This window comes from Hyposmocoma kahamanoa, unplaced genomic scaffold (genome assembly GCF_003589595.1).
Source record: "Hyposmocoma kahamanoa isolate Upper Pololo Valley unplaced genomic scaffold, ASM358959v1 88, whole genome shotgun sequence".
Lineage (NCBI taxonomy): Eukaryota > Metazoa > Arthropoda > Insecta > Lepidoptera > Cosmopterigidae > Hyposmocoma > Hyposmocoma kahamanoa.
In genome coordinates this window covers 2,091,240-2,119,204 of record NW_020654466.1, presented here as the reverse complement: position 1 = coordinate 2,119,204, position 27,965 = coordinate 2,091,240, and the positions used below count along the sequence as shown (strand labels likewise).

At 35.5% G+C, this 27,965-nt stretch overlaps 1 protein-coding gene across 1 annotated transcript in view; it reads right to left on the bottom strand.

Annotated features, from left to right (window-relative positions):
• Nucleotides 1-27,965, bottom strand: part of LOC113235870 (calmodulin-binding transcription activator 2) — a 354,352-nt gene that overhangs the window by 34,801 nt on the left and 291,586 nt on the right. The window contains exon 5 of the mRNA XM_026471792.1: nt 11,374-11,445. Within this exon, the coding sequence (XP_026327577.1) occupies nt 11,374-11,445 (72 nt within the window). The remainder of the gene's footprint in view (nt 1-11,373; nt 11,446-27,965) is intronic.

Sequence of the window (27,965 nt, the reverse complement as noted above, 5' to 3'; positions counted from 1 at the left end):
TTTTTGAAAGATTTGGCACCTAAAAAAATTGTTTCATTTCCTATGTGCAACATTTGCGAAAACCTAAGGCTCAACTCACACTGAGTCGAAGCGTCGCGATGCGTCATGTTTTTCGCCTATAGCATATTCATCTATATTTTCCAATTATTAAGGTACTAACGGCACTAATACGAGTGTCGTCGCGCGTCGACGCGCGTCTACTGGCGGTGGAGTTGAAAAACAGGACGCGACGCGACGCTTCGACTCTGCGCCAGTGTGAGTTGAGCCTAAGACCTCGATACGTGATATTCAAATAGTTAATCTTGCTATTAAAGTTAGCAATGTCGTGCTGCTGCATAAGAGTATCCTGTAAGGGGAAGATTTATGTCATAGTCCGTGACGCTGACCAAATACGGGTAGGGAGCGGTATTACTTAGAAATTAAAGTCATGGGTAAAGGGTTTTTTATCAAGGGTAGATTTTGACCGTTCATAGCGGCCATGTTATTGAGGCTTCTTTGGTCAAATCTGTTATTTATTTTTCAGTCACTAAAGATAAATCATCAGCGCCAAGCAACACGTGCAAATGATAAAAATTTATTATCAAAATGGGTGTTCCATTGTTGCGTTGCGCCTGTTTTACGCTTTACGTATTTGTGATCCTCCCCAGTCAACTATGCAACCTTTAGTGGCCAAATTCGAGTCGACCGGTTCAGTGAACTCGTACGTCAACGAAGCACAAGATCTGCCAAAAACATCGCCGCTTTTCGTGAGAGTGTTCAGGAGAACCCGAAGCAGTCTCTTACGTGTCACAATAGAACACCCGTTTTGTTAATAAATTTTTATTATGTGCACGTGTTGCTCGATGCTATAACTTACCACGAAAATTCATGTTTGGTGACTGAAAAATAAACAACAGCGTTGACAAAAGCAGCCTCAACAACATAACCACCCTAAATGGAAAATCCTGTATATACATATCGCCTTGAAGATTAGAACCATTCGACCTTTTAATTGAAAAGCAACAGTTAACGACTATACAATATCTTTATTATTCAAATGAAATAAATAATAGATGCCTGTGCCAAAGAAGGAATATCGTAGTTTTAACACTACACAAAAAAAGTAATAATAAAAGTGAATAGTGATGACAAAATAACCTTTTCATAATAAAGGGTAACTTCTCCGCAGGGCTGACACAAGTGTGTTTTATTATAATTGTGGTTATTCAATAAACCAGTTGTTAACGAGAGGCAATACGACTGTTAGCGGTATGCTTTACAGCGTTATAACTTTTACAATGACTTGTCGAGTGGACTATGTTTGTAATTTGTAGTACATTTTATGGTTAAAAAACGAAAAGCGCTGTTTAATAGTTAAAAAAGAATAGACCGATATTTAACAGATACTACATCGACTCGAATTAAATTTTTTTCTCGTACTAATACGGTTCAATTTTGCTTTGGTCGAGAGACAGGGACACTAGCTTTATTTCAGAATTGATTTTTTTTACAAACGTAATTAACTATATATAACTATATTAATAAAATATTTATACGAGTTCTACTTAGTTCAGTTGATATAAAAAAAATCATTGGTATATGTAAATCATTTATTGAAGACAGCGATTTTCTTGTAAAATTTCGAGGTAAATTTGTGTTTTTTTTCTAACATGAAAATCTTTAGGAATCGTGTTTTCACGGCGTTTTGTAATCAGTGTATATCCTCGATTTTTACTATATATTTTTTCAAAGTAATTGATTCAACAATTTCACTGTTACGCAGAATCAACCAAAGCCGTTTGAGGTTGTATATGGTCTTTAGCTTTTATTGTACCTTACCTGTATATTTTAATTATTGTCTAATAAAATCATCTGATTGAGTGTTTTAACACTGACATCAGATACACTCTTTCCCGCTATATAGACGAAATATTATGTTCCTTTATTAAAAACTTTTGAAAGAACAGTTGTTTTTTAAATAAGAGACGACACGGTTTAAATACTATTCGTTGTCTATTTATTTTCACAATTATGTATACGAATATTTGTGAGTGGCTGCGTGTCGAAAAAAATACATAGCCCTAGGAAAACATGTTTAGTTTAAAATTAGAAGTTAAGAATGGAAATGTAATAATCTCAGTACAGAGTACTAAAAAAACCGACCTCAAAAGTACGTGGAATTACGTCTATTTGCTAAGTTTTATTGAAATATCCCCTAGTTCGCCACTATACAGGACTTGACACTGGAGATAATAAAAATCTGTTCTAACTACTCAAAGTATATTGAGAGAAAAACGCCTTGAATTGGAGAAATAGCAAAATCAACCATTAAAATAATTGCTCTTCCGACGTGACCACGAGGTAGGTCTCATCAACCAACCAACAACAACCAACGTTTTGAGGTCGTTGGTTTGTTTGAAAAACAAGTATACGTGATTCAAATTCATAAAACAGTTTCATTTCCAATTATATAAAATTAACAACTTATTTATTTATAACGAATCTGATTATAAAAAATTTGAAACCAAATAAATAAATTAAGTCAGTAAATTGAACAATGAAACAATAATCCTGTTTGTATTTGAACAAATCCAATGGAAGTTTTTACCGATTGACTGGATAACAATCAATCATTCAGCATTCATAAAACAATCACCGGAAATTCGACGCAAAGAAGATTAAACAAATCATTAACGAACCATTAAATAGTAAATTTTGTATTTGTTTGCGCTAGATTACTATATTCTGATAAATTTATGAACGGATAAAACTATGCCAAAGCCGGGAGATCAGACATGAAAAGTGAATAAACTATCAAAGTGCGAGAAATACCTTACTATAGCAAATTTAAGTAATTTAGATACTAATATTATAGTAAATATTAGTTGAAACTCTTTTAGGAATCAGGAAAACTAAGGGCGTTTCCTAGAAAATGTATAATAAAAGAAATGAAGATGATAGGAGTCCGTAGTTTTACACTACAAAATGCTAAATCAATGTCGATGAATCTTGGTATAGAGATAGATGAGACCTAGGAGAAGACCATGGGCTTTTGTCACAAAAATAAATCTTAAAGACTGTGAAATAGTCCTCCACTCCTTACGGTTCATAGCCAGTTCCTTTTGACCACTTTGATCTTGTTTTGGATGCATTAGAGAGGAGAAGAGAGGAAAGTGGAAGGGGGTGAATGGATGTTTGGACTTTTTTCTACGCTCACTCTCATAGCTCCGCACTAAGGCAACCCTGTGTTACGGGTGCCATGGGCACATACATAAACAACCACAAATTACACCCAAACTCACGAGAGAAATAAATATACGTAAATTTTCTCCTGGCCCGGGAATCGAGCCCGGAACCTCTGCGTGGCAAATAGCAAGGTAATCGTTCGGCTACGGAGGCAGTTGTTGCGTAATTATGAATTTGTGAGAGTGATAATTGAGGGGAGGATAGAAGGTAAGAGAAAGAGAGGAAGACCAAGCATTATGTATAGTGAAGAAATGAAAAACAAGATCAAAGTCAATGTTTGTATGGAAAACCAATAAGATTATGAAAATTAGTATAGTTCAGTAAGCTACTCGACGTATTTATTTAACGCAGACGAAGTATCGGGCACCAGCTAGTGTATAAATAAATAAATTACTTAAAATTGTTCCTGCAACTATAATCCTTCATAGACTTAGAACTCTTTACTTTACTTTAGAAGTTATATGATCACCTTTAACAACATCTTGTTGATTTCAAACACCATTTTTTTTTTCAGTAAAACCTTTCCAGCTCGTAGGCAACCCTACTAACTGTTAGCTTTTTGCGTGCCTAGTCAAAAGTTGCAGCCCCGGCTTAGAATGGGGGCGACAAAAAACTTGTTTTAACTTCTCACAATAGCATTGGAGTAGCCTGTGAAGTCAGGGAAATTGGAAATCGGTAGCTAAGTGTAAAGTGTAATGAACCTTGATATTGAACTGCCTCTGTGGCTGAACGGTTACCATGCTGTACTGCCACGCAGAGGTCCCAGGTTTGGTTCCCGGGCCGGGAGAAATATTTGTATGACTTACTTTTATTCTCTCGTTAGTTTGGGTGCAATTTGTGGTTGTCTATGAGTGTTTTCTTGGTACCCGTGATACAGGGTTTCCCTAGTGCGGGGCTATGAGTGTATGCGTAATGTATTTATATTACATGCGTTTGAAGGACATACGAAAAAACATTTGAGTTATTTGTTTAAATTTTGCAGATTTCTATTTATGAAATTTTTGTAACTAACGACCTCGGTGGCTTAACGATTTATACTGTGTGAAGGTCCTATATTCGACACCTGGTAGGATCAATTTGGGAAATGAAGTTTTCTATATTGATTCTGGTTTGGGTGTTCTGGGAAGTGTCCCAGAGTGAATACCGGTGATCTACCAGATCCAAATCCAGACTACCCAACTCCTCAACTGCTTACAGTAGAACTATCGTGTTTCGGCTCTCATTAAATTGGTCTCGATGCGTTGTTCACTTACAGGCAAAGTAGCTTACAGTTTAGATTTAGTAGCAGTAGATCTCCTTGTGAAAGTATTCGTCCATGCCGTAATGTGAGCATTAGTGCGTTCCGGTTTTGAAAAGTATGGGTGCTGGTGAAATCGCAGGCGCATGGGATTTGTCAACTTACATCTCAGAGTTACGGGCGCAGTGGCAGTACCCCTCAGAACTTTGTAATTTAAAGCTCTGAGTGGCACTGCAACTGTTATGCATAGGCGTGTCTCTTACCACCAGGAGCATTACGTGCTTAATTTGGTCGAGTATTATCGAATATTATATATACATATCTCTAGAATGCGTTCTAATCCTAACGGCATCCTGAAAACGTTCGTCATTTCGTGCAGGTTCTGGTGAGGTGATGGGGTAATCGGCGGCGCCTCGAGCGAAATAATGTGTGTTTTTATGTTTTGTCTCTGAATTTACCAACAATAGTCATAAATTTAAAAATGTCTGTATTTACTAACAAGTGGGCCTTGGATGCCAAATAAATGATTTATTTATTATTATTATTACGTATTTGATAGTAACTGTTTCGGAGGGATGTCGGTATGAGAGTAGATCCCTTGGTGCGATCAGTGGGGCGTGCAAAGTTGGCGCATAAATTACGCGCAAACGTATGTGTTGGATACATCCAACACAAAACACAATCTACTCGCACACCTTAGATGCCCCGCTGAACGCAACACCGCAACGAATTTCTGTCCTAGACATACAGACAAACATAGGCCAAAAGTTTCAAACTTATAACCTCTCCCTTTTTGCGTCAGAGGTTAACAAGGTCTGTAGTAAAGAAAATTATTTTTGATAAAAAAGTTTGCTAGATAGGAGCTCAGTTATCTTTGCAATATCGTCGCCTTAGAGTTTTAAATTTTTAGTTTGAAAATTTGCTTGAAAAACTTTGTTAAAAAAGATTTCAATTATTTTTTTAAGAAGACCTCGCAAGAACTAAAATATATTAACAACAGAACTGTAGCCTCTGAAAAACATATAGATTAACTAACAAAAAAGTTTATTACAAGTAAAATGTGCTAACAATATTTTTCACCAGACATTTTTACTTACGCAAAGATATATTCAAATCCTATACGATATATTATACTTATCCTATCTTACTTCAGAAAGATCTAAACAGAGCAGTAAAATTTGAAAATCCAACCAGTTGAACCCATAAAGTTTTAATGCTTGGGGAAACACACGTAGTTTTATTAAATAATTGTTCTTACAATACTTTATGTGTTTAACCGCCACCTACTAAATACATATTCTACAGTCTATACCCGTTACGTTGTGTTACATATTACGTTTTAAAGGATCTGTACAGTTGTACGTTCCATTGCATGCATATTAATCAACATTAGTACAGGCAATACTACACTAGATGAACTCTTTTACACACTCTTTCACTTTCTACTGCTCCTAAAATAACGGGTGGAATAGGTGGCATTTATCAAGACGCATTTAGCATGACCACCTGCAGTGATTGCCAGTGATCAATCATGATTTTGGCAATAGTATGCTCGAATGCGAGGTAAGTGAGTAACTTCACGCAGAAGATTGGCTATATAAGGCATAAACGTTGGGAGCATAACATATCGAAATGACGATAGCTGGAAAGTTACAATCTAATATACAAGAATACGCTGGTGGCCATGCATATTTCCGGCAAAAAATCCCTCAAGAATTCAACAAAAGTTGTATTAACTGAACATAATAGACCGGACCTAGAACCACACAGAAAGAGCACCAAGCTAAAAATACGATATCGGCTTGGTAATACAAGCCTAAAGTCTATAAACGATTACCAACAAGTCGATTATGAGATGGCATTTGGTAGTGGCATTTCGCCCACAGCAGGACCGCGTAATTGAATTTCTGATGCACTGCACCGGTGCGCTGTGTAACAGGTGTCAAATAGAATGGTATATAAAATGTCACGTGTATTGTGCAATTTACAATTTTTAGTTATTGTTGTATGGTACAATTTCACATGAATTTAATTGATCAAGTGTTAAAAGAAATCTACCTATGTCCCCTTTAGACAATACTTAATACGTTCATTCGGCGTCGGGAAGTGAGTGCCTTTAGCTCCGATACCTGTCTGGAAAATACGTGCACCTTACAGAGAACCGGGTGAAGTCCGTGCAAACGGGCTGATCTGCTTAGATGGTCCCTGTGCAGGCTCCGTCGCACAAAAAAAAGGTCATACTGCCCCTCGCGCATAACTAAGAGGTTGATAAGGTTGAGCCTATAAATAAAAGATATGGGACTGCTGCTGCACATACAAAACTATCATTTCTACAGCATTGACTCTATTTTCATGCATTTTGTGTTACATCTGTCACTCACTACCGTACACACACCAATGATTTATTTACCTGCACCTACCCGCTTCAAACGTAGTTTCTATATAAGTACAATAAAAATACACTGGTGGTCACTCGATCACTTAATTAGAGCTGAAAATCAATATCGTGAAAAAGTGTTCAGAATATGATAAATGATGTTGTGAAATCTTCGCTCGATTGTGTAAAATATTTTATCCTGGAACAGTGATATATGCCATCTATCACAAAATTTTAACAACATGTCACACAATCGCAGAAACAGTAAGTCGTCACGTTCTATCATACTATTTTGCTTAAAATATGAATGCAAATGGATATGACCAATTTATTTTTTTGAAAGACGTGCTAAGGGTTAAACGGGATCAGCAAGGCGAAAAATCTAAGGAAGATTTCTCTTTTTAACTTCTTTTAACTTGATAGAATCCGCAAAATGTTACAGAGATTTTTCAAATCCTACGAGAAAATGTAAGAAAGTTTAAAATACCAGCGTATCATATATTTAAGAAATTGATAACATCGCAAATCAAAAGTTTTAGAAAGATATTTGAGAAATATTTTTCTCTCGACTCGGCAAACACTGTAATATTAATGGAATTTCAGCAACTTAGGGAATTTAAGCGTAACGATTTTGTATTTTGGGAAATGTTGCGGAAACTTGTAGGTTGTAATTAAATTTGTTACGAAAGCCGGCGTGGTTACCTTCGTAGTTCTTTGGGACAATAAATTTATAATAAATCGGTTTATTTATTCATGTTGTCATGAGGCTGTCAGCTGAAGTAAACACAATTTAGAAAATGGGCGTTTTATTTTCAATCATTATATAACAATAGTAAACAGCTTATAAAAATGGATGACTTATAAATAATCTAATGACTGACTTTAAAATTGAATTAACTAAGTTTAACGTTGTAATTAAAAGAATAATAAATAGAACCCGACGTAATCCATTTCACTATACCTTCTGACAAGATATTCTTACCTATTACTTTAGACATCGTAATCTATTAGTTGCTAATCTTCCTCGGGCACTCTTCCAAGACTGCTTGTGCCGCCTTAACTTCCCCAATTCATCTGCCTTGTTGGCATTCCGTTGGCTTTGTTCTGTTTTAACAAGTGTTTTTAATGTCTTGATTCCTTTCTCTTTGAGAACAAGGATCAAGCTACCCAGCTGGCTATGACGGTTGTTTTCGTTATTTATTTCCTAAGCAATGTGAACGTTCAAGACGATAATTAGTTTGCTTACTACAAAGGTGTTGGCAGTCTTATGATTGATTTTTTAATATTTTGAGTTTACTTTTTTCAGATACTCTATCAATCTTAATAGTCGAACGGTCAATACCGTGAAAAGGATTTATTATTTTTTATTATCTACATCTATATACTTCAGTTTGATTTCAAGAGGAACTCAAGATCAAGAATGCACAGCGTCTGTCTTCAACTTGCATGCAGCTTGTGATACGCTATTTTGCTCACAAGCACATTTGCTAATAACCTGGAACTTTTGATGGTAAAGGGAAGGTGGAGGGAAAGAGGTCTAGGGGCAGGAGTCCCAAAAGGTGGTCGGATCAGATCTCCGAACAACTGGAGCTACCTGTCAGCGCCGCAATACATCATGCGAGTGAGCGCAACCAATAGAGGCAAATGGTTAAAAGGATGAACTGGAGTCACGATCCTCAGCAGTGAGGAAGCGATTAAGAAGAAAGATTGAAACTGAAAAAGCTTTAAATTATCATTCCGTAACACTATTATTGACTTCACTATTATTAACCTTCTTGTCATTAATCACTGTTATATCTTCACATATTTATCCGCTCACGCGATACATGCAGCCGTAGACGCATACCACACCTAAAGGTGCCGGTGATGATTTTATACCGATTTATCGGATATCGAAGTTATAACAGGTAAAAGAACTAATATTAATAGCTATTTCGGTAACTACTCTAGCAAACCATAAAGTTTTCAATGCAATTTTTTCATTAAAAAAAATAAACAACTTCAAAAATACGTCACGACAATCGTGTGTGTTTTGTTTGGGCTGGTGATTTCGGTGTTTATTTATTGAAAACATACCGTAAGTAGCGTTTTTTAAGTTTACCCTGAATATAAATGTTTATAAACTATACTTTAAGGAGTAATTTCATGGTTAACGCTTTTTAAGTGCAGGATTTGCGGTGTATTACTGCATTTTATTTGAGATGTTTTTGTTGGTAGTATGGAGGGTATTTATTTAGCAATGCAGAATAATAATTTTTATTTATAAAAACTTGTATTTAAACTGAATGCTTTTCTAATTTGCGAAACCAAATAGCCGCCATTTTGCGGTAGGAGGAGCGCATCGCGTGAGCGGTTATTAGCCAAATACAGAAACCACATTTCTATTTGCAGATTCATCCACTTACTTAATCCTAAACTGTCAGTGATGCAATATGCTATAGTTGTTTATTGTCTGCAGCTGCCTTAAATGAAATTAAAGCGTTAATATTTTATTTGGTTTTCCTATGTCAGTTCTTACAATTACTGAAATGCAATTTACTTAAATATTACTTGTAACCACGGCAGGTGAGGTTGTTATATTAGTCAGAGTTCCTGGAAGACGTGAATTGTGTACAGACTTAATACTTGCGTTATCATCCATATTTGAACTACCTGGTTTGCTTTTACAACAATCACTATGAATACGATGATATTTTTCATATTATGATATCATATAATAATTCAACCAATCAATACAACACATTATATTAGTTACATTATACCACATTTTGGTCAAGTAGAATTCGGGAAATTCGGAAAGTAACATTTTTGAGAAACTGACGGCATTAATTAAGAAAAATAACTTATGAAATAAAATTAATACACCGTTTTCAATATTAATTAGAATTATATATTGGCACTAGTCAAATATGTACACGGCTGATGCGACGTACGTTTTTTTTTAACAATTTGAATGAATGAATGAAATAATGAAATCTTTATAGCAATGTAATTACCGAATAAGCTCATATACAACAGGTGGGCTTATTGCTAAGTTGCAATTTCTTCCAGGCAACTGGAAAAGGCACCAAAAAAAATTAAGAGTGGGAAAGGGGGTGAAGCCAAAAAATGTCTTCTAATGGTGGAGTTTCAAATAAATACACTACACATTCAATACTAATAATATATATTATTAGTTACTTAATTTTTTTTTCCAATTACGCCCCTTTAAAAGAACGGGTGTGATTTAGAGCCGAATAAATATCTTTCGCAATTTAAGGGACTTTTAAAAGTTGTTTGATTTAATTGACGGCTTCTCTAAAAAACTGCAAATAAAAAAAATTACTGATATTTACTGTAGCCAAGGGAAAATGGGGCAGACCCGAGGTGGAAAACCATAATATTCTATGGCTGGCAACTCACGTTAAGTAAAACAGGGATACCGTTTTACCGGTAACTTAGGATAGAAATCATTATTCATCCCTCTATTGCTAATGTATCTGTAGGTATTCCTTTACACTTCGAAAGCAAAACTGGGTTGTTTATAAGATATAAAAATGGTAAACGACACGCCTATCTACAACAGTAACAGTGCCACTCAGAGTTTTACATCGCAAAGATCTTAGGGACACTGCCACGCGTTCGTCACCCAGAGACATAAGTTGATAAGTCCCATGTGTCTGCAATTTCACCAGCATCCTTACCCTTCCAGAGTGGAACGCAGTAATGCTCGCTTGGCGGCAGAAATCAGTAATGTGACAGTTAGGGACACAGAAAAAGTATCGATACTTTTGTACTCGATAGTTTTCAGGTATTCGTAGTTTTGTACATGTATCGTATCGTTTTCAATAATTCCTACTTAGGTCAACTTATTCAGTACCGCAAGCCACTTTGTGATTTTTTTAATGGCATTCAAAAACATTTTTTGTGCCGCCATTTAGTCGTGTCATAGATGACATTTGTGTTTCGTTTCTTGAATTCGAAAGTTTTCTCCATAGTGATTTTGTTAAATTATTGTACGTTGTGTAAGTTTTTATTTATTGTACATATTTTGTAACAGATAATTGAAATTGTAGAAAATGAGAACCTCCTCCTTTTCTAATTCCATTAAAAATAGAAGGTTTAGCACACCTGCGTTCACACTTTGACAATGACATTTCGTTGTTTACATTTTGGACATCGAATTATGATATGGTATTAATAAGCTGTTGATGTCTCAAATAAAATAAATAAATAAATATGCAAATTGGCAACTTTTCAGCGAAGATATTTAAAGATGCTACGAACGAAATTACTCTTTAACGTGTATAAGCTCAAAAGGGAGAATTATATAATGTGACATATACACAATTTCTTTCACGTCGCGCCTGATATTTCTATGACTTCCATATTCTAAGCCCTTTTGACGTAATGTCAAAATGTGGCGTTATTATACCAGGGTACAAATTGGTGGCCAACCTTCAACAGTTGCAGACGGATTACCAGAATAATTGTAGATTGAAACCCAAAAACTCGGAATGATAAAAATTCTATGTAATAGCAGTCAAACTATTACCTGTAGTAGCCAATAGCACCTTCTGTGGAACGTCGGCAGGATGGCTGAATGAACGTAACACCCGTAGATGCACTGTGAACAAAAGAAAAAGCTTTAATACCTCAAAAGACAAATTAAGTAGCAGTAGAGAATCTTGTGAAAGAGTTCGTCCAAGGAAGTACTGCCACCTTATCTATTTCTGCGTCAAGCAATAATGTGAGCATAACTACGTTTCGGTTTTTTTGAAGTTACAGGTATATGGGACTTGTCAATTTAAGTCTCAATGGCAACCATTATGGAAGGCATATCGTTTACTACCAGGTGCACGAATTGTTTGTCTTTTTCGGATTATAATCGCTTGTATTTGTCTTTTAATCATACTGATCATGTGAACTGTATAGGACCCGAAACGTTTGTTTGTTTCTTTAAATAAGGGAAAACACCTAGGAGCTCGATAAATTTAAACTTGATAAATTTACAAAATGCTCTTTTTAAAACCGACAGACTGCTGTAATTTGATACCAATTAGGTTCATTAATGTACATGATTAATAGATGCCTACTGGTCACGAAGTCGAACAATCTACATACAAGACGAGCAATTTACATACTTAAATAAAGATTTCAAGATGTGTTTACAGTTTAGTTTATGTGTTACGTTGGTGTATTGGCATAGTATAGATAGAGCAACCTGTTCGCTGCATCAATACCTACACATCGTTCCGATTATTTTAATTGTACAGTCGATGCTCTAAAATTCCTGACCTCCAGTTGACCTTTAAGTTTTGAGTAAAGGAATTCCAGCTTTTTGGTTGAATTTTTATAATGTAATTAAAGATCATGTTGGCTTAAAAGTTTCTTAAAACGTCATTCAATAATGGTGTTGTAAAGAAATTATACAACACTTGTCTTTACACTCTACTCAGAACCAAGTAGTTGGTTAGGGGGTCAGATATTTTAGGGCATTGACTGTAGCCACAGATTTCAAACATGAATAAAAAAAAACCCAAGGTCTTCCATACATATTTTCTTGCTTTATTGAAATAACTTCTGTTAAATACAGCACTTACGTATTGATATTTTTATATCAGTGTCACGGGTTGATGTCTCCATTATGAGAGAATGATTATGAAATAGAAATGAAATGCTTTTTATAATGAATGGTTGGGGCAACTCCTCTACTAATTGAGCTACGAGTCAGGTCGGCAGACCTTACAAATTTGTCTATATCTTTGTTACAGATCTTTAGTTTTCATTTTTTGTTTTTAGTGTTGCCCTAATTTGGCATAGAGACGCAGCCTCAATTCCAAATTAGGGCAACTGTCAGATCGAAGGAATTTCTCTTTGTGTTCGATCTTTATAATAATTGTTAATCATCCTAATGGAGGTCCAGGTCAAGAGTACCCTGACTGAAGAGCGTGTACGAAAGCACTGAAGCGTGTTGAGGAGGCGACGAGGCCTTTTTTTGACGGGGAGGGGGAATCTTTACCGATATCTATGACTCAGGGAGACTCAGGGGTTATGTGGGGACTGTCTCTCCAGATTGGAGGGCTTACTCCACTAAAATCCCCCCGGGTTTACCTCTCGCCGGTTGAGTCGGCGCCGTGGAGTCGGTGAACATTCACCACGACGCCGCCCAGCCGCCCTAGCTTGCGCCAGGACTCCCGCTCCAACGGGTCGGTTGTCCTCCGACCCGCCCCCCAGACGAGTGAGTCCGTGCAAAGCAGGCTCCGGAGCCCCTGTCCAGAGCCCGCTGGCCTCACTAGGGGATCAGGCGAACAGCGAACTGCCTTCGCCTTCTCCCCGTACGAGGCGACGAGAAATGAAATTGAAATAAGTCAACTAGAACCTCAACTAGAAAGTGGTAACCCCAAGACACTCTTCCGTGTATCATCAGTTTATATTTCTCGTACGCCCAATTTGTCTTCAATAACGCATTTAACCCTTTTCTTTTCAAGAACTTTTTCAATAATTCAGATAAATCGGATTTCCACAGTCGCAACTCGAGGCACTGCGAGCAACGTCGAAACTGGAGATTGATTCGAGCAGCTGCCCGCGAGACTGTGATGAATTGCAACCATCACTTAGCTCAGATTTTTCTACTTATGTACTTATATATTGCTTTATGTGATTGCAGCTTAATCTTTTGCATTTCTTGATAACGTCTTTGGAAAAAGAAATTTAACAGTAAGTTTCATCGTTGTTGCTAATTATAATTATAACTTTTTATTTAAAAAGAAAAGAAACCTCATATGTTAGCTCCGCTTTCCTTGTATTCATTACCGTGGTCTCTTCGTTGATCCCAATACTGGTGAAGTTGTAATTCAACCAGAGTTTGATAATGTATTAGAGTGGAAATAAGAAGTAATCAAACAAAGAAGGCCAGGACGGCATGGACGTGCAGCACATGTTCATGAAAAGATATCGGATATAGGACTAAAACAAGATGACGAGGATTTGAGTGACAAAAAAGTTACTAGTAAATGAGTAAATGTCAATAAGACAAACTGTAGCATGTTACATTGTGACTGTGAGGGTCACAATTTGTAGAATATTAATTTGTTAATTACCCAGCAATGTTCAAACTACACTTGCCGTGTGCACTATCTACAAGTTTATCTCTCTATGGCAGAGTAGTGGTTTGTGATAAGAAGATGTAAGCATTGAAATGATATTCTTCAACGATAACAAACGCATAATATCGAAATGTTTTTGGAGAGGGTAATAATATCTGAACATCTATTTCGATAAACCTGACAGATTTAGAAGTAAACCATTTGTTTTAACATCGCACTGAAAATCAGTGGTGGGAGCGAGTTTTCCAGCAAATACTGAGTTAATGACCCTTTTGTTACCGCAGCTGGCACCACACAAAGTATCTTTATACTTTGTATCTTTATACTTGTGAATAGTTTGTGTTTTAATTTTTTTTTTGTTACTTATTTATATTTGTTGTTTTTTTTGCGTTTTGTGTTTTTTCTGTTTTGTTTTGTTCATATATAAGTACCTCCATATTCATTACATTATATATTTATTGTTTCCTTTATGCGTAATGTTTTTTTATTTACAATATGGTAATCATTATTTTTTTACGTTTCAATGTTTTCACTATGTTTTATTTTTCTTGTGTTTTGTTATGTTAATATGTACCTCCACATTCATTGTTATTATATTACATATTTATTGTTTCCTTTACACGTAAAGAACACACTATTTATTAACCAGCTTCATTACAGTCTCATACAAATACAAACAAAAAATGTCCACTCATTCCCCGCGCATCATCCTCACCGTACCACACACACCATTAACACGACCGAGCCAGCATAGATAAACAGACAAAGTCATAACATACGTACCTACCTGAAAAGATACAAGCGCAGACCAGCGCCGACGAATTTACGATATGTACGAGAAAACGATATAGTTTATGTTTCATTATATTGCATTAAAACATGATCGTGGCGCCCTCTATGCGGACAAAAGTGATTTAAGTTGAAAGTCACTATGGCGAAACGCTCGTTTACCGATGGCAGCTGGACGGCTATCTTAATGGTCATTCCGTTAAGATGGCCGGGGCTGCGACGAATCGCTGTAGTTCCACGCGATCGGTGTCCGTTCGCATAAATTAATGTTGATTTCTGTTTCGTGATAATTTTGGTAAAATAGTAACGAACTGATTTCATTGTTTAATTAAAACACCATAAATTAAATAATTAGTGACTGAGTGGCTGTTGAATTGTTTTATTTACCACGCCCAGCTAAGACAATGAGCAATTCTGATGAAGGCCCTTCTGCGCCTTATAATAATAAAAAATAAAATATTTACTTGTTATGCAAGGCTGCAAAGCTGAGCAAGCGCAGGAAGCAAAAATAGATTCCTAAGCGTAGTGAGGGTTTCAAGACACGAAACGTAAAACAACTTTGCTGCCGAGCGAGATACACAACTTTTCACCTCACTATAGCGAGGAAAATGGTGGATGAAAAAAAAAAACAGTTGAACTGTAAAATATCATAGGAAATGAAACTATTTTTCCGGATTTAAATCGCGTAAATTTGTTTTTTCAAACAAACCGACGTTTCGGGCCCTTTACAAGTCCCATGGTCACGGTTGACTGAGGTGGTACAGTCTTCAACCAGTTATGTCTAATATTAATGAATATAAATACCTTTTTTTTAATTCTACAAAGAAAACATTCCAATTTACGCTACATTAAGTTTTACAAATTATTTTATTGAATGAATTTTTATTAAGTTTCATTTATTATTAATTATTAATTGTAATTAGAATAAACTAAAACATATTAATTAGTACTGCAGTCTTATGTCTGTTTGGGATTTTTCATTAGAGGAAATACTGGATCCCAAACTGGTGGTACGGAGAAACCATCTTCCCTGTTGAAATTAGGATGTTTTTTAATTTCAATGGCCTCTCGCAGCATCCTGGGCAGATAACGGACTTCTTTTGCAAGGACCTGGGGTTTGTCAAACTTCATTGAATGTGTAGGTTTATCCATGACATGCTCGCAGACTGCAGACTTGTTTACGCGATTTTAATCCGGAAAAATAGTTTCATTTCCTATGTGTAACAATCGCGAAAACCTAAGAACTCGATATGTAAAATATCAGTTTTTTTTTATTCAATAGAAAAAGTTTACTTTCGGATACGACCGAATTTGCATCTCATCCATTATTATTCTTGCTTGCACTTATAATTTTGTGCGATTAAGTGATTATTGAAATTATTTTAGTTCTTTGAAGAATTAAAATAATTTAATAACCACAATTAGTTATCATTGTCAATTTAATGTCAACAATAATAAGAATAAAAAATATCAATGGATTTATATCACTTAGATAATGTACGACAAATCGCGTAGTTGAACGTGTCATTATATTTTTTTTTCATCGAAAGAAAAAGTTAAGTGCACGACAGTCCATCGTCAAGTTCGAATTTCAAAAGTCTTTTCCACGCTAGCGTGCAAGAAACGCTTTTGCGCGCAGATTTCTAATGAGAAAGAAAACCTTTCCGAGCTAGTGAGGTGAAAAAGTTTTTTTGTGGTGTCATTTGAGGAAACAAATGGAAGTATTTTCTTTCTTTCTTTTTTTCGTTGAACCCAAGTCTTACGATAAACGCTCAAACGTAGTAACGGGCCAGGGTGGTGGAGTACCACCACCCTGGTCCAGTACGAATTGGAGATTTGACAGGTTTTCCAAGGGTTGTGGACCTTCTTTAAACCATCGCGATATTTTCGGTCATCATTAGCTAGAGGTAGCTACTAAACAATCTACATACATGCCGCTACAGGCAATCGAACAGTCTTTTCTTCAGTGATACCGTGACATGAGGAACAGTGGAGTTTAATAGCAGTAGAGCTCCGCGTGAAAGAATCCGTCCAGGGAAATACTGCCATACCTATTTCCGCTGCCAAGCAGTAATGTGAACACACAACAAGAGTAAGGCTGCTGGTGAATTTACAGACACATGGTACTTGTTAATTTATATCTCAATGATGGGCGCAGTGGTAGTGCCCCTAAGATCTTTGCGATGTAAAGCTCTGAGTGGCACTGCATATTTATTTATTTATTTATTTATTTTTGGCATAGCTACAGAATACAAATTGTGAAGACGCTTAAAGTTAACATGCATTATAATAGGAGTAAATTTGTATTTCTATGACAGCCACGCACGGCATTTGCAAAATAAATAAGTACTTACAAATTAACAGGTTATTAAACATAATATAAAAAAATATAAAAAAATTTGCACTTAAAAACAATAGCAAAAAATCATGTTACACGTATATAAAAACATGAGATTCTTAAATATCCAACATATTCAGCTTCTCGTTACAAATATTTAAATAAGTATTGCGACTATGGGAGAATAAGTCCAAATCTTTAGAAAAGTTGTTATGAGCTCTAAACATGCGAAAAATAGGATCATTATATGAGACATTGTTAGTGGTACATGGCAAAGAAAAAGTTATTTGGGTACGTTTACTGCCAATCTTAAACAAGGCGTGGCTTATGTTATGGACATACAGTTACATAACATAACATTTACAGTGCCACTCAGTGCTTTAAATCATAAAGACCACTGCGGCATAAGACTTAAGTTGACAACAATCAAAGAGAACCCTTGAGAAGCAACATCTTTCTTCGTGTTTTATCAGCAATTTAGAATTACAAAACAAGTCTTTGCATGTCTCGACATGGTACCATGGTAGTTCGTGAACATTCAATTTTAAATCTTTATGATCACGAATTCACTATCTACTCGCTGGTTTTTGTCATTTATAAAAAACTAATTGTGGAAACATTTTGTAAACCGCGAAAAAGAATAGTAACTGCATTGACTTACAAATAAATGGACGACGGGTCTAGTACAAAAACCACGAAAAAAATGTCCCAAGTCAACCTATTTAAACGTAGTGACATGTAAAGGAATATGAAAAAGTTAAAACGTTGAATTTAAATTGTAATGTCATCGTAGTACTGTCTAATTTTGCTTGCTTCGCTGTCAGTCGAACAAATGAAGACTAAAGCGTGAATGACGCTCTGTATACGATTGTAACGCCCTATAAGTTCGGACACTTTTAAGCGCGGACCCGACGTCCATATAATTGTAAGTCAATGAGTAACTGCCATGAAAACAAGTGAATACACAGAATGCGAGGAAAAACTTAAGTGGCTATTCTTATAATTTGTTTATTATACCAAGTGACAAGACGAACAAGTCGTGTGCCTGGTCAGCTACGCGCCTGTCCAGCACCATTACTCTTCAAAACCCGAACGCAGTTTACATTACTGCTTGGCGACAGAAATAGGTAAAGTGGCAGTACTTCCCTGGACGAACTCTTTCACAAGGAGCTCTACTATAGTTCCTCTTGTCTTGCCATTTTTATTTACAACACCCGAGAACGTCAAACTGTCGTATTCGAAATCGAACCGAAATGACGTCACACCCGTACGATTACTCGATCTTCTCGACCGGCAAAGACTACAAACGTTATTCAAAACACTATTATCGAATGAAGTTACCGAACGTACTATTGTTTACAAAGCAAGAATTGATATGGAAATCTCTTATTATTTTAAATAAAGCCTGTATTTTGTTCAATTTTATTAATTTATATTTTAATGCAAGATTAACGCATTCCTATGTTTTAGGCCAATAAAGTCTTATAAATGTATATAAAAGGATCATTTTTCTTATAATCTATTTCACCGATTAACTTCCTAAACGCGGTTGGATAACGAAATCGTATTCCAATCCGAATCGAAAGCTTAACTTAGAAAGTTCTGAATAGCTCGGAAAACGCCCTTCGATTCGAGAACGATATGCAATCGAACGATTCTATTAAATATCGAAGAGTTCTGAATCGGGGTCCAGTACAAATAAGTTTCCCAAGAATATATCAACCACCAACTCATTCATTTCTACCGTATACCACCATGGTACAGTTCCAATAAATTGTAACTTCATTAGCTCCAGGCAACAGGTATACATACGAACTTATGCAAATACGCCGTTGACTGAAATTCTGAAACTGACATGACAGCAGAAGTTGATCGATGTTTACGACCGGCTGAATTTGCTGAGAATATAACTCAAACGAAGGTCCAATGTAAGCTGACTCTAAGACATCACATCTTTAATACAGGGTCAAAGATCAAGTCGAATTGGCAAGTACTTCCAAGTATAAGGGTTTGATACGTACAACGGGAGAAAGGTTGAAGTGCTTTGTAGAGAGTTTTTTTTAAGATAGAAGAAATCATCGGCATCTGTTCTTTCGGAACGCTGTCCTACTGTGTTTGGGGATAATAACAGTTTGAAAATAAGCTTACCTATAAAATGAATAATATATATTAAGAAATTAATAAAAATCGTGGACTTAAAAGTCAAAATGACAGATATCATTTGTTATTTATTTATTTATTTATACATTTTAGGAAAATTGCCGGACAAATAATACAATTATAGTATACTTAAACATGACTACTCCAATGCCTTTTACGAATTTCCACTAACATGAAACAATGTAAAGGGCTTAGCAAGCCAAAAAGAGATTATAAGAGAAAACAAATTACGCAGTCACCAAATAAAAAAAATAGAATAAAAAATACTAAAATAATATGAAAATAATAGACAATTAAACAAACAAACCGGCACACTGGTTTGTTCACCGTCAATTACGGGATGTATCAAAGTGACGTTTGGTAATTTCTCGCCTGACTTAATTTTTTCCATCCTCTAAACAAATCAAATTCAGAATGATTTACTGTCGCGTTGTTAAAAAGTCTCAATTTTATCATATTAAAAGCCCTTATATATGTCACACTGCTGGGCACGGATCTCCTCTCAAGCAAGGGATTATTCTTAATTGCACACGGACAAATACATAATAACAATACAAACTTAGAATAATAACGCATAGAATGATAGTTTCATATCAAACGAACTGTCACAAATGAGGTAAAAATCTAATTAATGTACATTGACTTACAATTATATGGACATCGGGTCCGCGCTAAAAAGTGTCCGCACTTGTAAGGCGCTAAAATCGTATACAGAGCGCGACACTCCGCTTTAGTCTTCATTTGTTCTACGGACAGCGCGATACTGCGATGACATAACAATTTAAATTTCGAATAGGTTGACTTGGGACATTTTTTTCGTGGTTTTTGTATTAGACCCGTCGTCCATTTATTTGTAAGTCAATGTTAATGTAGGCTAGTTTTAGTAGTAGGTTAATTTTCGGTTTTAGTGAATATGTATACAAAAATACAAGTTGAAACGCGTTACTTCCTTGTGGAATGTGATGTTAGTATCTATTTATGTTTGTCTGATGTATTTTTACACTCATTTACCGCACATTTCGTCATTTTTAGCTAAAATTCTGGAGCTGTTCGCGGTGCAAGTTGACCTTGAGCACTGAAGGCCCGCCCGCTCGTGTAGGCCCTTTGGGCGCGTTTCAATTTGCCTCACTTAGCGTGTGCGGGCTAGGTTTCTATGCGTTATTATTCTAAGAATACAAAAAAGTAAAAATGAAAGGTATAACCGGCGGCCTTATTGCTAAATAGCAATATCTTCCAGACACTACACACTACACAGACACTACGGTGAATAACACTAATTATTTATTATCACATATCACTGTTATATTACTTCTTACATTTGAAGGAAACACAGTAACAAAGTTACCAATATTATCATAATATAATAGAAGATAGTTTTAGTTATACGACAAAATACGCAATAACACTCAGTTGTTACACTATCCCAATGATTGTTATTCCTAGCAAGTTCGTAGTGCTCGTAAATATCGATTGTGCCAGATCGAACGTCAGTTCGTCTGTGACGAGATTAGGATGTCTGGTAATGTTCAGTGTCTAGAAAAATAACAGCTCTGAACTGTATGAAAGGTTCGAAACAACAATGTAATAGAACATTTATTTATTTATTCATGGAAAACCAACAGCTTCTTACATTTAACAAAAACAGAAACAGAAACAGAAACATGAACATAAAGCCAATTACAGGTTTCCACCTATAGCTTCAAACAAATCATACACAAGCATTAAACAAACGAACAATAAACAGTATTTCTTACATAAATATAACAACCCAATACCTGCGCTAATCACAAATTAATTAATATAGTTAGGTAAACAGAATGTGTGAGTTTACGCTTTAGCGCATTACAATTGAATATATCAACTTCTAGGTCATAATTGCTCAGCACACTATCCAAGCTCTTGCTAGCTCTACACAGAAAAATATTTTGTCTATAGTTAGTCCTCGATAAAGGAACTGCAATAAGGTGATAGTGTCTCATAGAACGAGTAGGTACAAGGAACGAAATATCACCCAATAAGTCAAAGCAGTCAACTTTACCATTTATAATGTTTAGAATATACTCAATATCAAAGATCTTTCGGCGAATATTTAGAGTATATACTATAATAGAATAGAGTATATATATTCGGTATATTATACCATACCGAAATATAAATCATGATTAATTTATCTGTAAAAACAAAGGTTGTATATATTATTACGGACATATAAAACAGCACATAGAAAAATTCGTAAGGTCCGCTGGTTTATTCCGTGGCTTAGTTGATATAAAAAAGTCATTGATTAACTTCGTTAAAGTTATAATTTTAATACAAAGATTGAAACACTTACTTTGGATTCGAACCAGCGTCTTCTAGCAATACGTGCTAGACGCGAGCACGGTTTTAACGATTGAATACGACAATTATAAAATTTCACATCATTATTAAACTGCGTCTGTGGACGGTTACCATGCCGGGCTGCCATGCACAGGTCCCAGGTTCGATTCTCGGGTCGGGAGAAATATATATATATTTATTTCTCTCGTGAGTTTGGATGTAATTTGTGGTTGTCTATGTGTGAGTCCATGGCACCCCGCGACACAGGGTTTCCCTAGTGCGGGGCTATGTTGTGTGTGTGCGTTACATCGAGTATACAACCAGAAATAGAGACGAAATGTTATTTAATTTGTTTGAAATCTATTTTGCCATATCATTACAGTGCCAACTGCGCTCCATGTAGCCAGCCCGAGTTCGAAACAATTGACGGGTGTCGTCAATGGGTGTCGTCAACTGTTTCACTTCAAATCGACCAGTTAACTTGAGCTTTGCTATAATGGACAAAAATTGCAAAATTACATTTTTAATATTTAATTACCGATCAAATGTGATTCCGTTTGTTTTGTAATTAGATGCTTTGCTGTTTTTCCCACACCATCGCATAGAACAGCTCGGCATTGTTAGAGATATTATCTTTATTACAATAAATACAGAATATTTTTTGGAATATACAGAGACATATACACAGGTCAGTAGTTGGCCTGTCTATATTTCAGTACAAACGAGAGTTGATATTTAGAAGAGCTGTATCGCTAATGTGTTACCAGGAATATATGGCCCTCATTTCGTCTCTATTTCTGGTTATATACTCGATGGTGCGTTATTATTATATATAATTTGTTCCATATAGTTCGTATTACTTTATAGACTTTCATATGATAGGGCACTTTTGACGTAAGATCACATGTGTCTTTATTATACCAAAGACATGAAAAGTTATACATTAGAAATGAAACTATATTATAAACCAACGATTCAGACCCTCACAGGTCAAGAATAAATGTATATATAGTCCAAAATATAGTAGTTTGCCTTAATATTAGACAACTGTTTGATGACCAATACAATCTCAGGCCGAGTATATTTACCTAAACTTCAAGGAACTAATTCACATAGAGTGGGATAATACCTCTTGTAATCCCGGAATGATTACATTGTATTTTATGTCTAACTAGTATATTTTTGATTTGTAACTAGTAACTACGTTACAACGATAGTGTATTTAGAAAAAAACATGTATGTATGTGTGTTTTTACAGAGTCGACTGCCACCTTGGCAAAATCATTATATCTTTGAAAACGTTGAATAAATCGATCGAGTAGGTAGGTATTCTCCGGCTTTCAGCACGTGCAACTTGTTTAGTTGACAGTCGCTCGTCAAAAGCGACCAAGTCGTCAAACGATTTAGTGGTTTCACTAGGTAAGTTACTGTATTCGGCGGGTAAGCAAACGTGTCGTACTAGTCTTTTATTTATTTATAACATCAAGTGTCGAGATGTACAAGTCGTGCACTTGTACATAGCACCCTTTCTCTTTAAAACCAGAACGCAGTAATGCTCACATTACAACTTGGCGGCATAAATAGGTAAGGTGACAGTACTTCCCTAGGCGAACACTTTCACAATGTAACGATTTTGTGTTGACTTTTTATCTTGTTATATTTAATCATTCCGGTATTTCAGTAGGAGTATTATTCACTCCATATATATTACTTGAAGTTTAAGTAAATATGCCCTGCATGTTCCGGTCTCTGATTATAAGTCACACAAACCACATCCGAGGCAAAGCTAATATTAACCCAATTGTTGCTACAATCTTACAGGGAAACATGTTTGAACGTGCAAGTATAAGACGTCCTGTACAAACATGTCGCATTAAGTTAAAAAATAAATAACGCTGTTGTTGAATAATCGAGATATTACAGAAAACATATGGAAAAATATATAGGTACACAAATTTCTTTCAACAAATTATCGCTTACATATTTACTCAATATTGTAAATCTAATGACAAAGATAAATTTATTTCATTGTAAGTTAATCTGATACATGGAAAACTAATGCAAAGGGAGCTATATTCGTCCAGGGAAGTACTGCCACCTTACCTATTTCCGCCGTAATGTGTTCCGGTTTTGAAGGGTATGGGCGTAGGGATTATGCCTCAGGATGATGGGTGCAGTGGCATTGCCCGTTGGATCTTTGCGATTAAAATCTCTGAGTGGCACTGCGACTGTTATGAACAGGCTTTTTCGTTTTTTGATGTTATAAAAAAGACACATGTGATCATACGCTTGGTTACGCACTACAATACCGGCACGCTACAATGCACAATGGCAGTTTTGACAGATTACAATAGTGAGGTCAAATCTCAATTCCTTATCGGAAAAAATATAATCAAATCCGAGATAAAGCTTTTAGATTAATAACTAGTATTGCAAGGGGTAGCTTTTTAATCAGCCACCCTTTGCAATACTAGTTATTAATCTAAAAACTTTGACTCGCATTTGATTATATGTTTTTCAATAATACGGTTTTAATGAAATGAAAATAAAAATGTTTACTTAATATATCGTCAATTCGAAACCGCTTTGTTTTGCACTGAGCTTTGACGCGAGTTTGGCGGAGGTAGAAGTCGTGCTGGACAGCGATCCTAGAAGTGACATTGTATTAGATTTCATTTTTTTAAATTTCGAATATCGAAAAACAAATGCCGAGTTGTGTCGTAAAATTATACATCCATAAATTTAACTGCACGTCACTATTGGCAATAATGCACGTCAATTAACTCCTACAACGTAATTATGAATTAATACGAAACTTATTGAGCGGACAAACGTCAAAAGGGCCGTCATAGCGTAGCGCCGGTACATCATTCTAATTATTCTTCGTGTCTCCGCAATGTTTCTGCAATAAATAAACAGTTTTCTGTGTTCCGCACCGCATCCTATCGTGTTCATCAGCGCCCGGCCAGCATCATCAGGTGAGTGGATATCTGCTCTTTTTTTTTGAAAATTCCCTTTGAATCCAGGTCCCGTGCTAGTCACATATACACATATTTTTGGCTATTTATACCACATCAAAAGTGCTTTTGTCACATGAAAGTGTGAAAAATAATACGAACCCTTGAAACAAATTATGCATTCGATGCATTGACTTACAATTATATGGACGTCGGGTCCGCGCAAAAAAGTGTCCGAACTTATAGGGCGTTAAAATCGTATACAGAGCGTCATTCACGCTCTAGTCTTCGTTTGTTCGCCTGACAGCGAAGCAAGCAAAATTAGACAGTACTGCGATGACATTACAATTTAAATTCAACGTTTTCGTTTTTTCATATTCCTTTACATGTCACTACGTTTAAATAGGTTGACTTGGGACATTTTTTTCGTGGTTTTTGTATTAGACCCGTCGTCCATTTATTTGTAAGTCAATGATTCGATGTCTTACTTTCTCAAAACTCGTATCTTATAAAGAGTGATAATTCAGGAGACGGCAAAACTTTCTATTTATTTTAAATATCTTATCAAGGGGGTTAATTAGAATGCATTGCTTTAAGAATAGATAAAAGCCAGTGCGTGAATATGAAGGAAATGTGGTGTGTAATCAGACTGCAAAGATTGTATATACAATCCATTCTTTACATTTCAGTAACTTTGTGTTTTAAGATACGAGTTTGAGAAAGTAAGGCGACCAAATGTGACATTTAATTACATTCTGTTTCAGCGTAAAAGTTATCAAAGTTGGACTGTAAGAAAAGGGGGCACTATGGAAACTGCTCTTAGAAAATTGGATAGATTTTTTTTTGAAGTGGAATAAATTGTTTTTATTGTTTGTTTCGGATACATTACACACTCGTATAACTTCTCCGCGGGCTATAGTTTTCTTCAGTTACCAAGGCTACAGGACTTAGGAAAACTCAATAATTTTTTTTTATCTTGGTTCTGTAGTCTAGGCTCTACTCTATGAGTAGAATCACTGGCTGAGTGAATATAGTTTTGTGTTTAGAATGTGTTTGAAAAAATGAAATAGAAAGAATAGAACATCTTGATAGTTCGAGATGTAACCTGAATTAGAAAATATGTGAAAAGTACAATAAACCAAGTTTTGAAGATTATCCCAGTTTATATTTACAAAAGTACCTCTCGCTACGCATCCTAAGCTACGCTCCAGTTTACAGTACAATTTAATATGTTTCTGAACATGTTTTGGTCAAATTGTACCATTCCAGAGTCAAACAGGTGCATCCCCTTATTTATAATTTTGCTCCTTAATTTCTCAAATACCCCGCGGAGAAAAAATAAAAACAAAAAGTGTTAATTATATTTAATCTATCCGAAAACCAATATATAAACAAAATTTTAAAGAATCTTTAAACATTTTTCACTGTACTAAGTTCAGTTTCCATTGTGCCCCCTTTCCTACCGTCTTGTTTGTACAATATTTCAACTTCTCTCCTGAAAAATTGTCATTATGCAGATATGGCCTTATTACACCATGACTGCGATGTATTGGTTGTAACTACTATATATACATATATGCAAGTACTTGTAAATTACGTAGGACCACACAAAGGCCTAACAATATAACTTCGAAAGCGGCAGAGTATTAGTTTCCCATACATCGTACCTCCACTCAAGTATCCCTTTCTCAAAGTGCTGCTAACGCCATTACGGTCCGTTTTAGCCCATAAATCTACTGAGGAATGCTCCTGACACTTCAGTTCACTTCAAACGCGTCTTTGGAGTGCCTTTACTCGATCCTGCTCTATATTAGTTCGTAGCTAGTTTGGTTATAAAAAATCTGTTCAAGGTACGAATGAAGTCTCGTTAAACTGTTAATAATAAAATGGCGGAATCTCCAACAAATTGGCATTAAAACTATTTATTCGCATCTAAATCGCCTATATTAAACTATCAACTCGTTTTACATTCCACTGCAGAGCACGAGTCTTCTCTAAGGAGAGGGTTTAGACTTTATCACGCTAGCCCAATGCAGTAAAGGGACTTCCACAGAACAATAAATACACTTTATATAGCGCTGTCTCACAATGATCCATTTTATATCATAAAGTGAATTGTAATTATAAAGAGTTCATAGTAAGACCCCATAATGCAAAACATCATTTGAAGAAACGTTCATTACTGTACTACTGCACTGTGTTCTCGTGCTATATTTAAATAAGCTTTATCAAATGCAGTACTTACATTATTAATATTTTTATACCAACATCGCGAAATAGTATCACGATTTTAACATCACTTCGTCGTAACGTCATTTTCGCTCTTATTATCTTGACAAAGATTTTTCTGACTGCTTACTGCGTTCTGTGTCTATAAGTGTAATGACTCCCTAAGGATTCACAAATGTACGGGCCATACAAAATAAAATCATAGGTAAATATCCGTTGTCAGGGCCTCGAACCGTCGACTTCTCAATAGAGAAGCAAACGTTCTCTGACTAGGCTACCACCGCTAAAACATTAAAGTCGTTTTCCTATTTTTGTTTATTAGTTAACTATCAGATATTACAATAGTAATAACACATTAAATGTAGTGGAGATCTTATCTCATTGAATAATTATTGTGAACTCAAACATACCACATCCTATGATTATGTCCAAGTGACACAACTACACACACCGGTACATTTACAGAATAAAACAAGTGAGAATTTAACACCGACTTAGTAAAACTCTACCTTTAATGAAAAAATCAAAATTAAACAAAGTACCTACATTTTTTGTAAATAGAGAAGCAATCGTTCTCTGATTAGGCTACCACTGCTAAAATATTAAACGACTTTAAATTGTTTATCGATGAAATGCATAAATACATTTTTTCCGGTATCATAACGGATATAAATTTCAAATAATGCAAACAACAATAAAATTTTATATACGTGTAAACAAAAAGAAAACATTTGTCGAAATCGTGATATCCATTACACAAATACAAATAACTAACGTACTAAAAAATACACAATACAAAAAGTTATTTATTTACTGTATATTCGCTATAAAGTTAAAATAAATGAGTCAAGCGAGCATTTCGTAGTTTAAAGTTAAATAATAACCGTAGATATTTTAACAGGCCTATTTCAAATTTACAATTCATTATTTTATTCATAATATTACACTGTTAATACAATAGTGTAATAACTGAAAAAGTGATTTTTTTCAGAATCGATCGATCGATGAAAAACGAATACTCACTTCCAGCGAAATATTATTAAAATGTATGTATAGGTTAATCTTTATTTATTACAGACATCTAAACAATTCCCTAATTACCAAACAAAAGGAAATAATCTCAGTACAGAGTACTAAATAACCCGACCTCTAAAAGCGTGGAAGTACATATAACTTTTATTGAAATCGGTTACCGGAAAGTGCGCAAACCCGGATTCATACCCTAGTTCTCCACTATACGCGACTT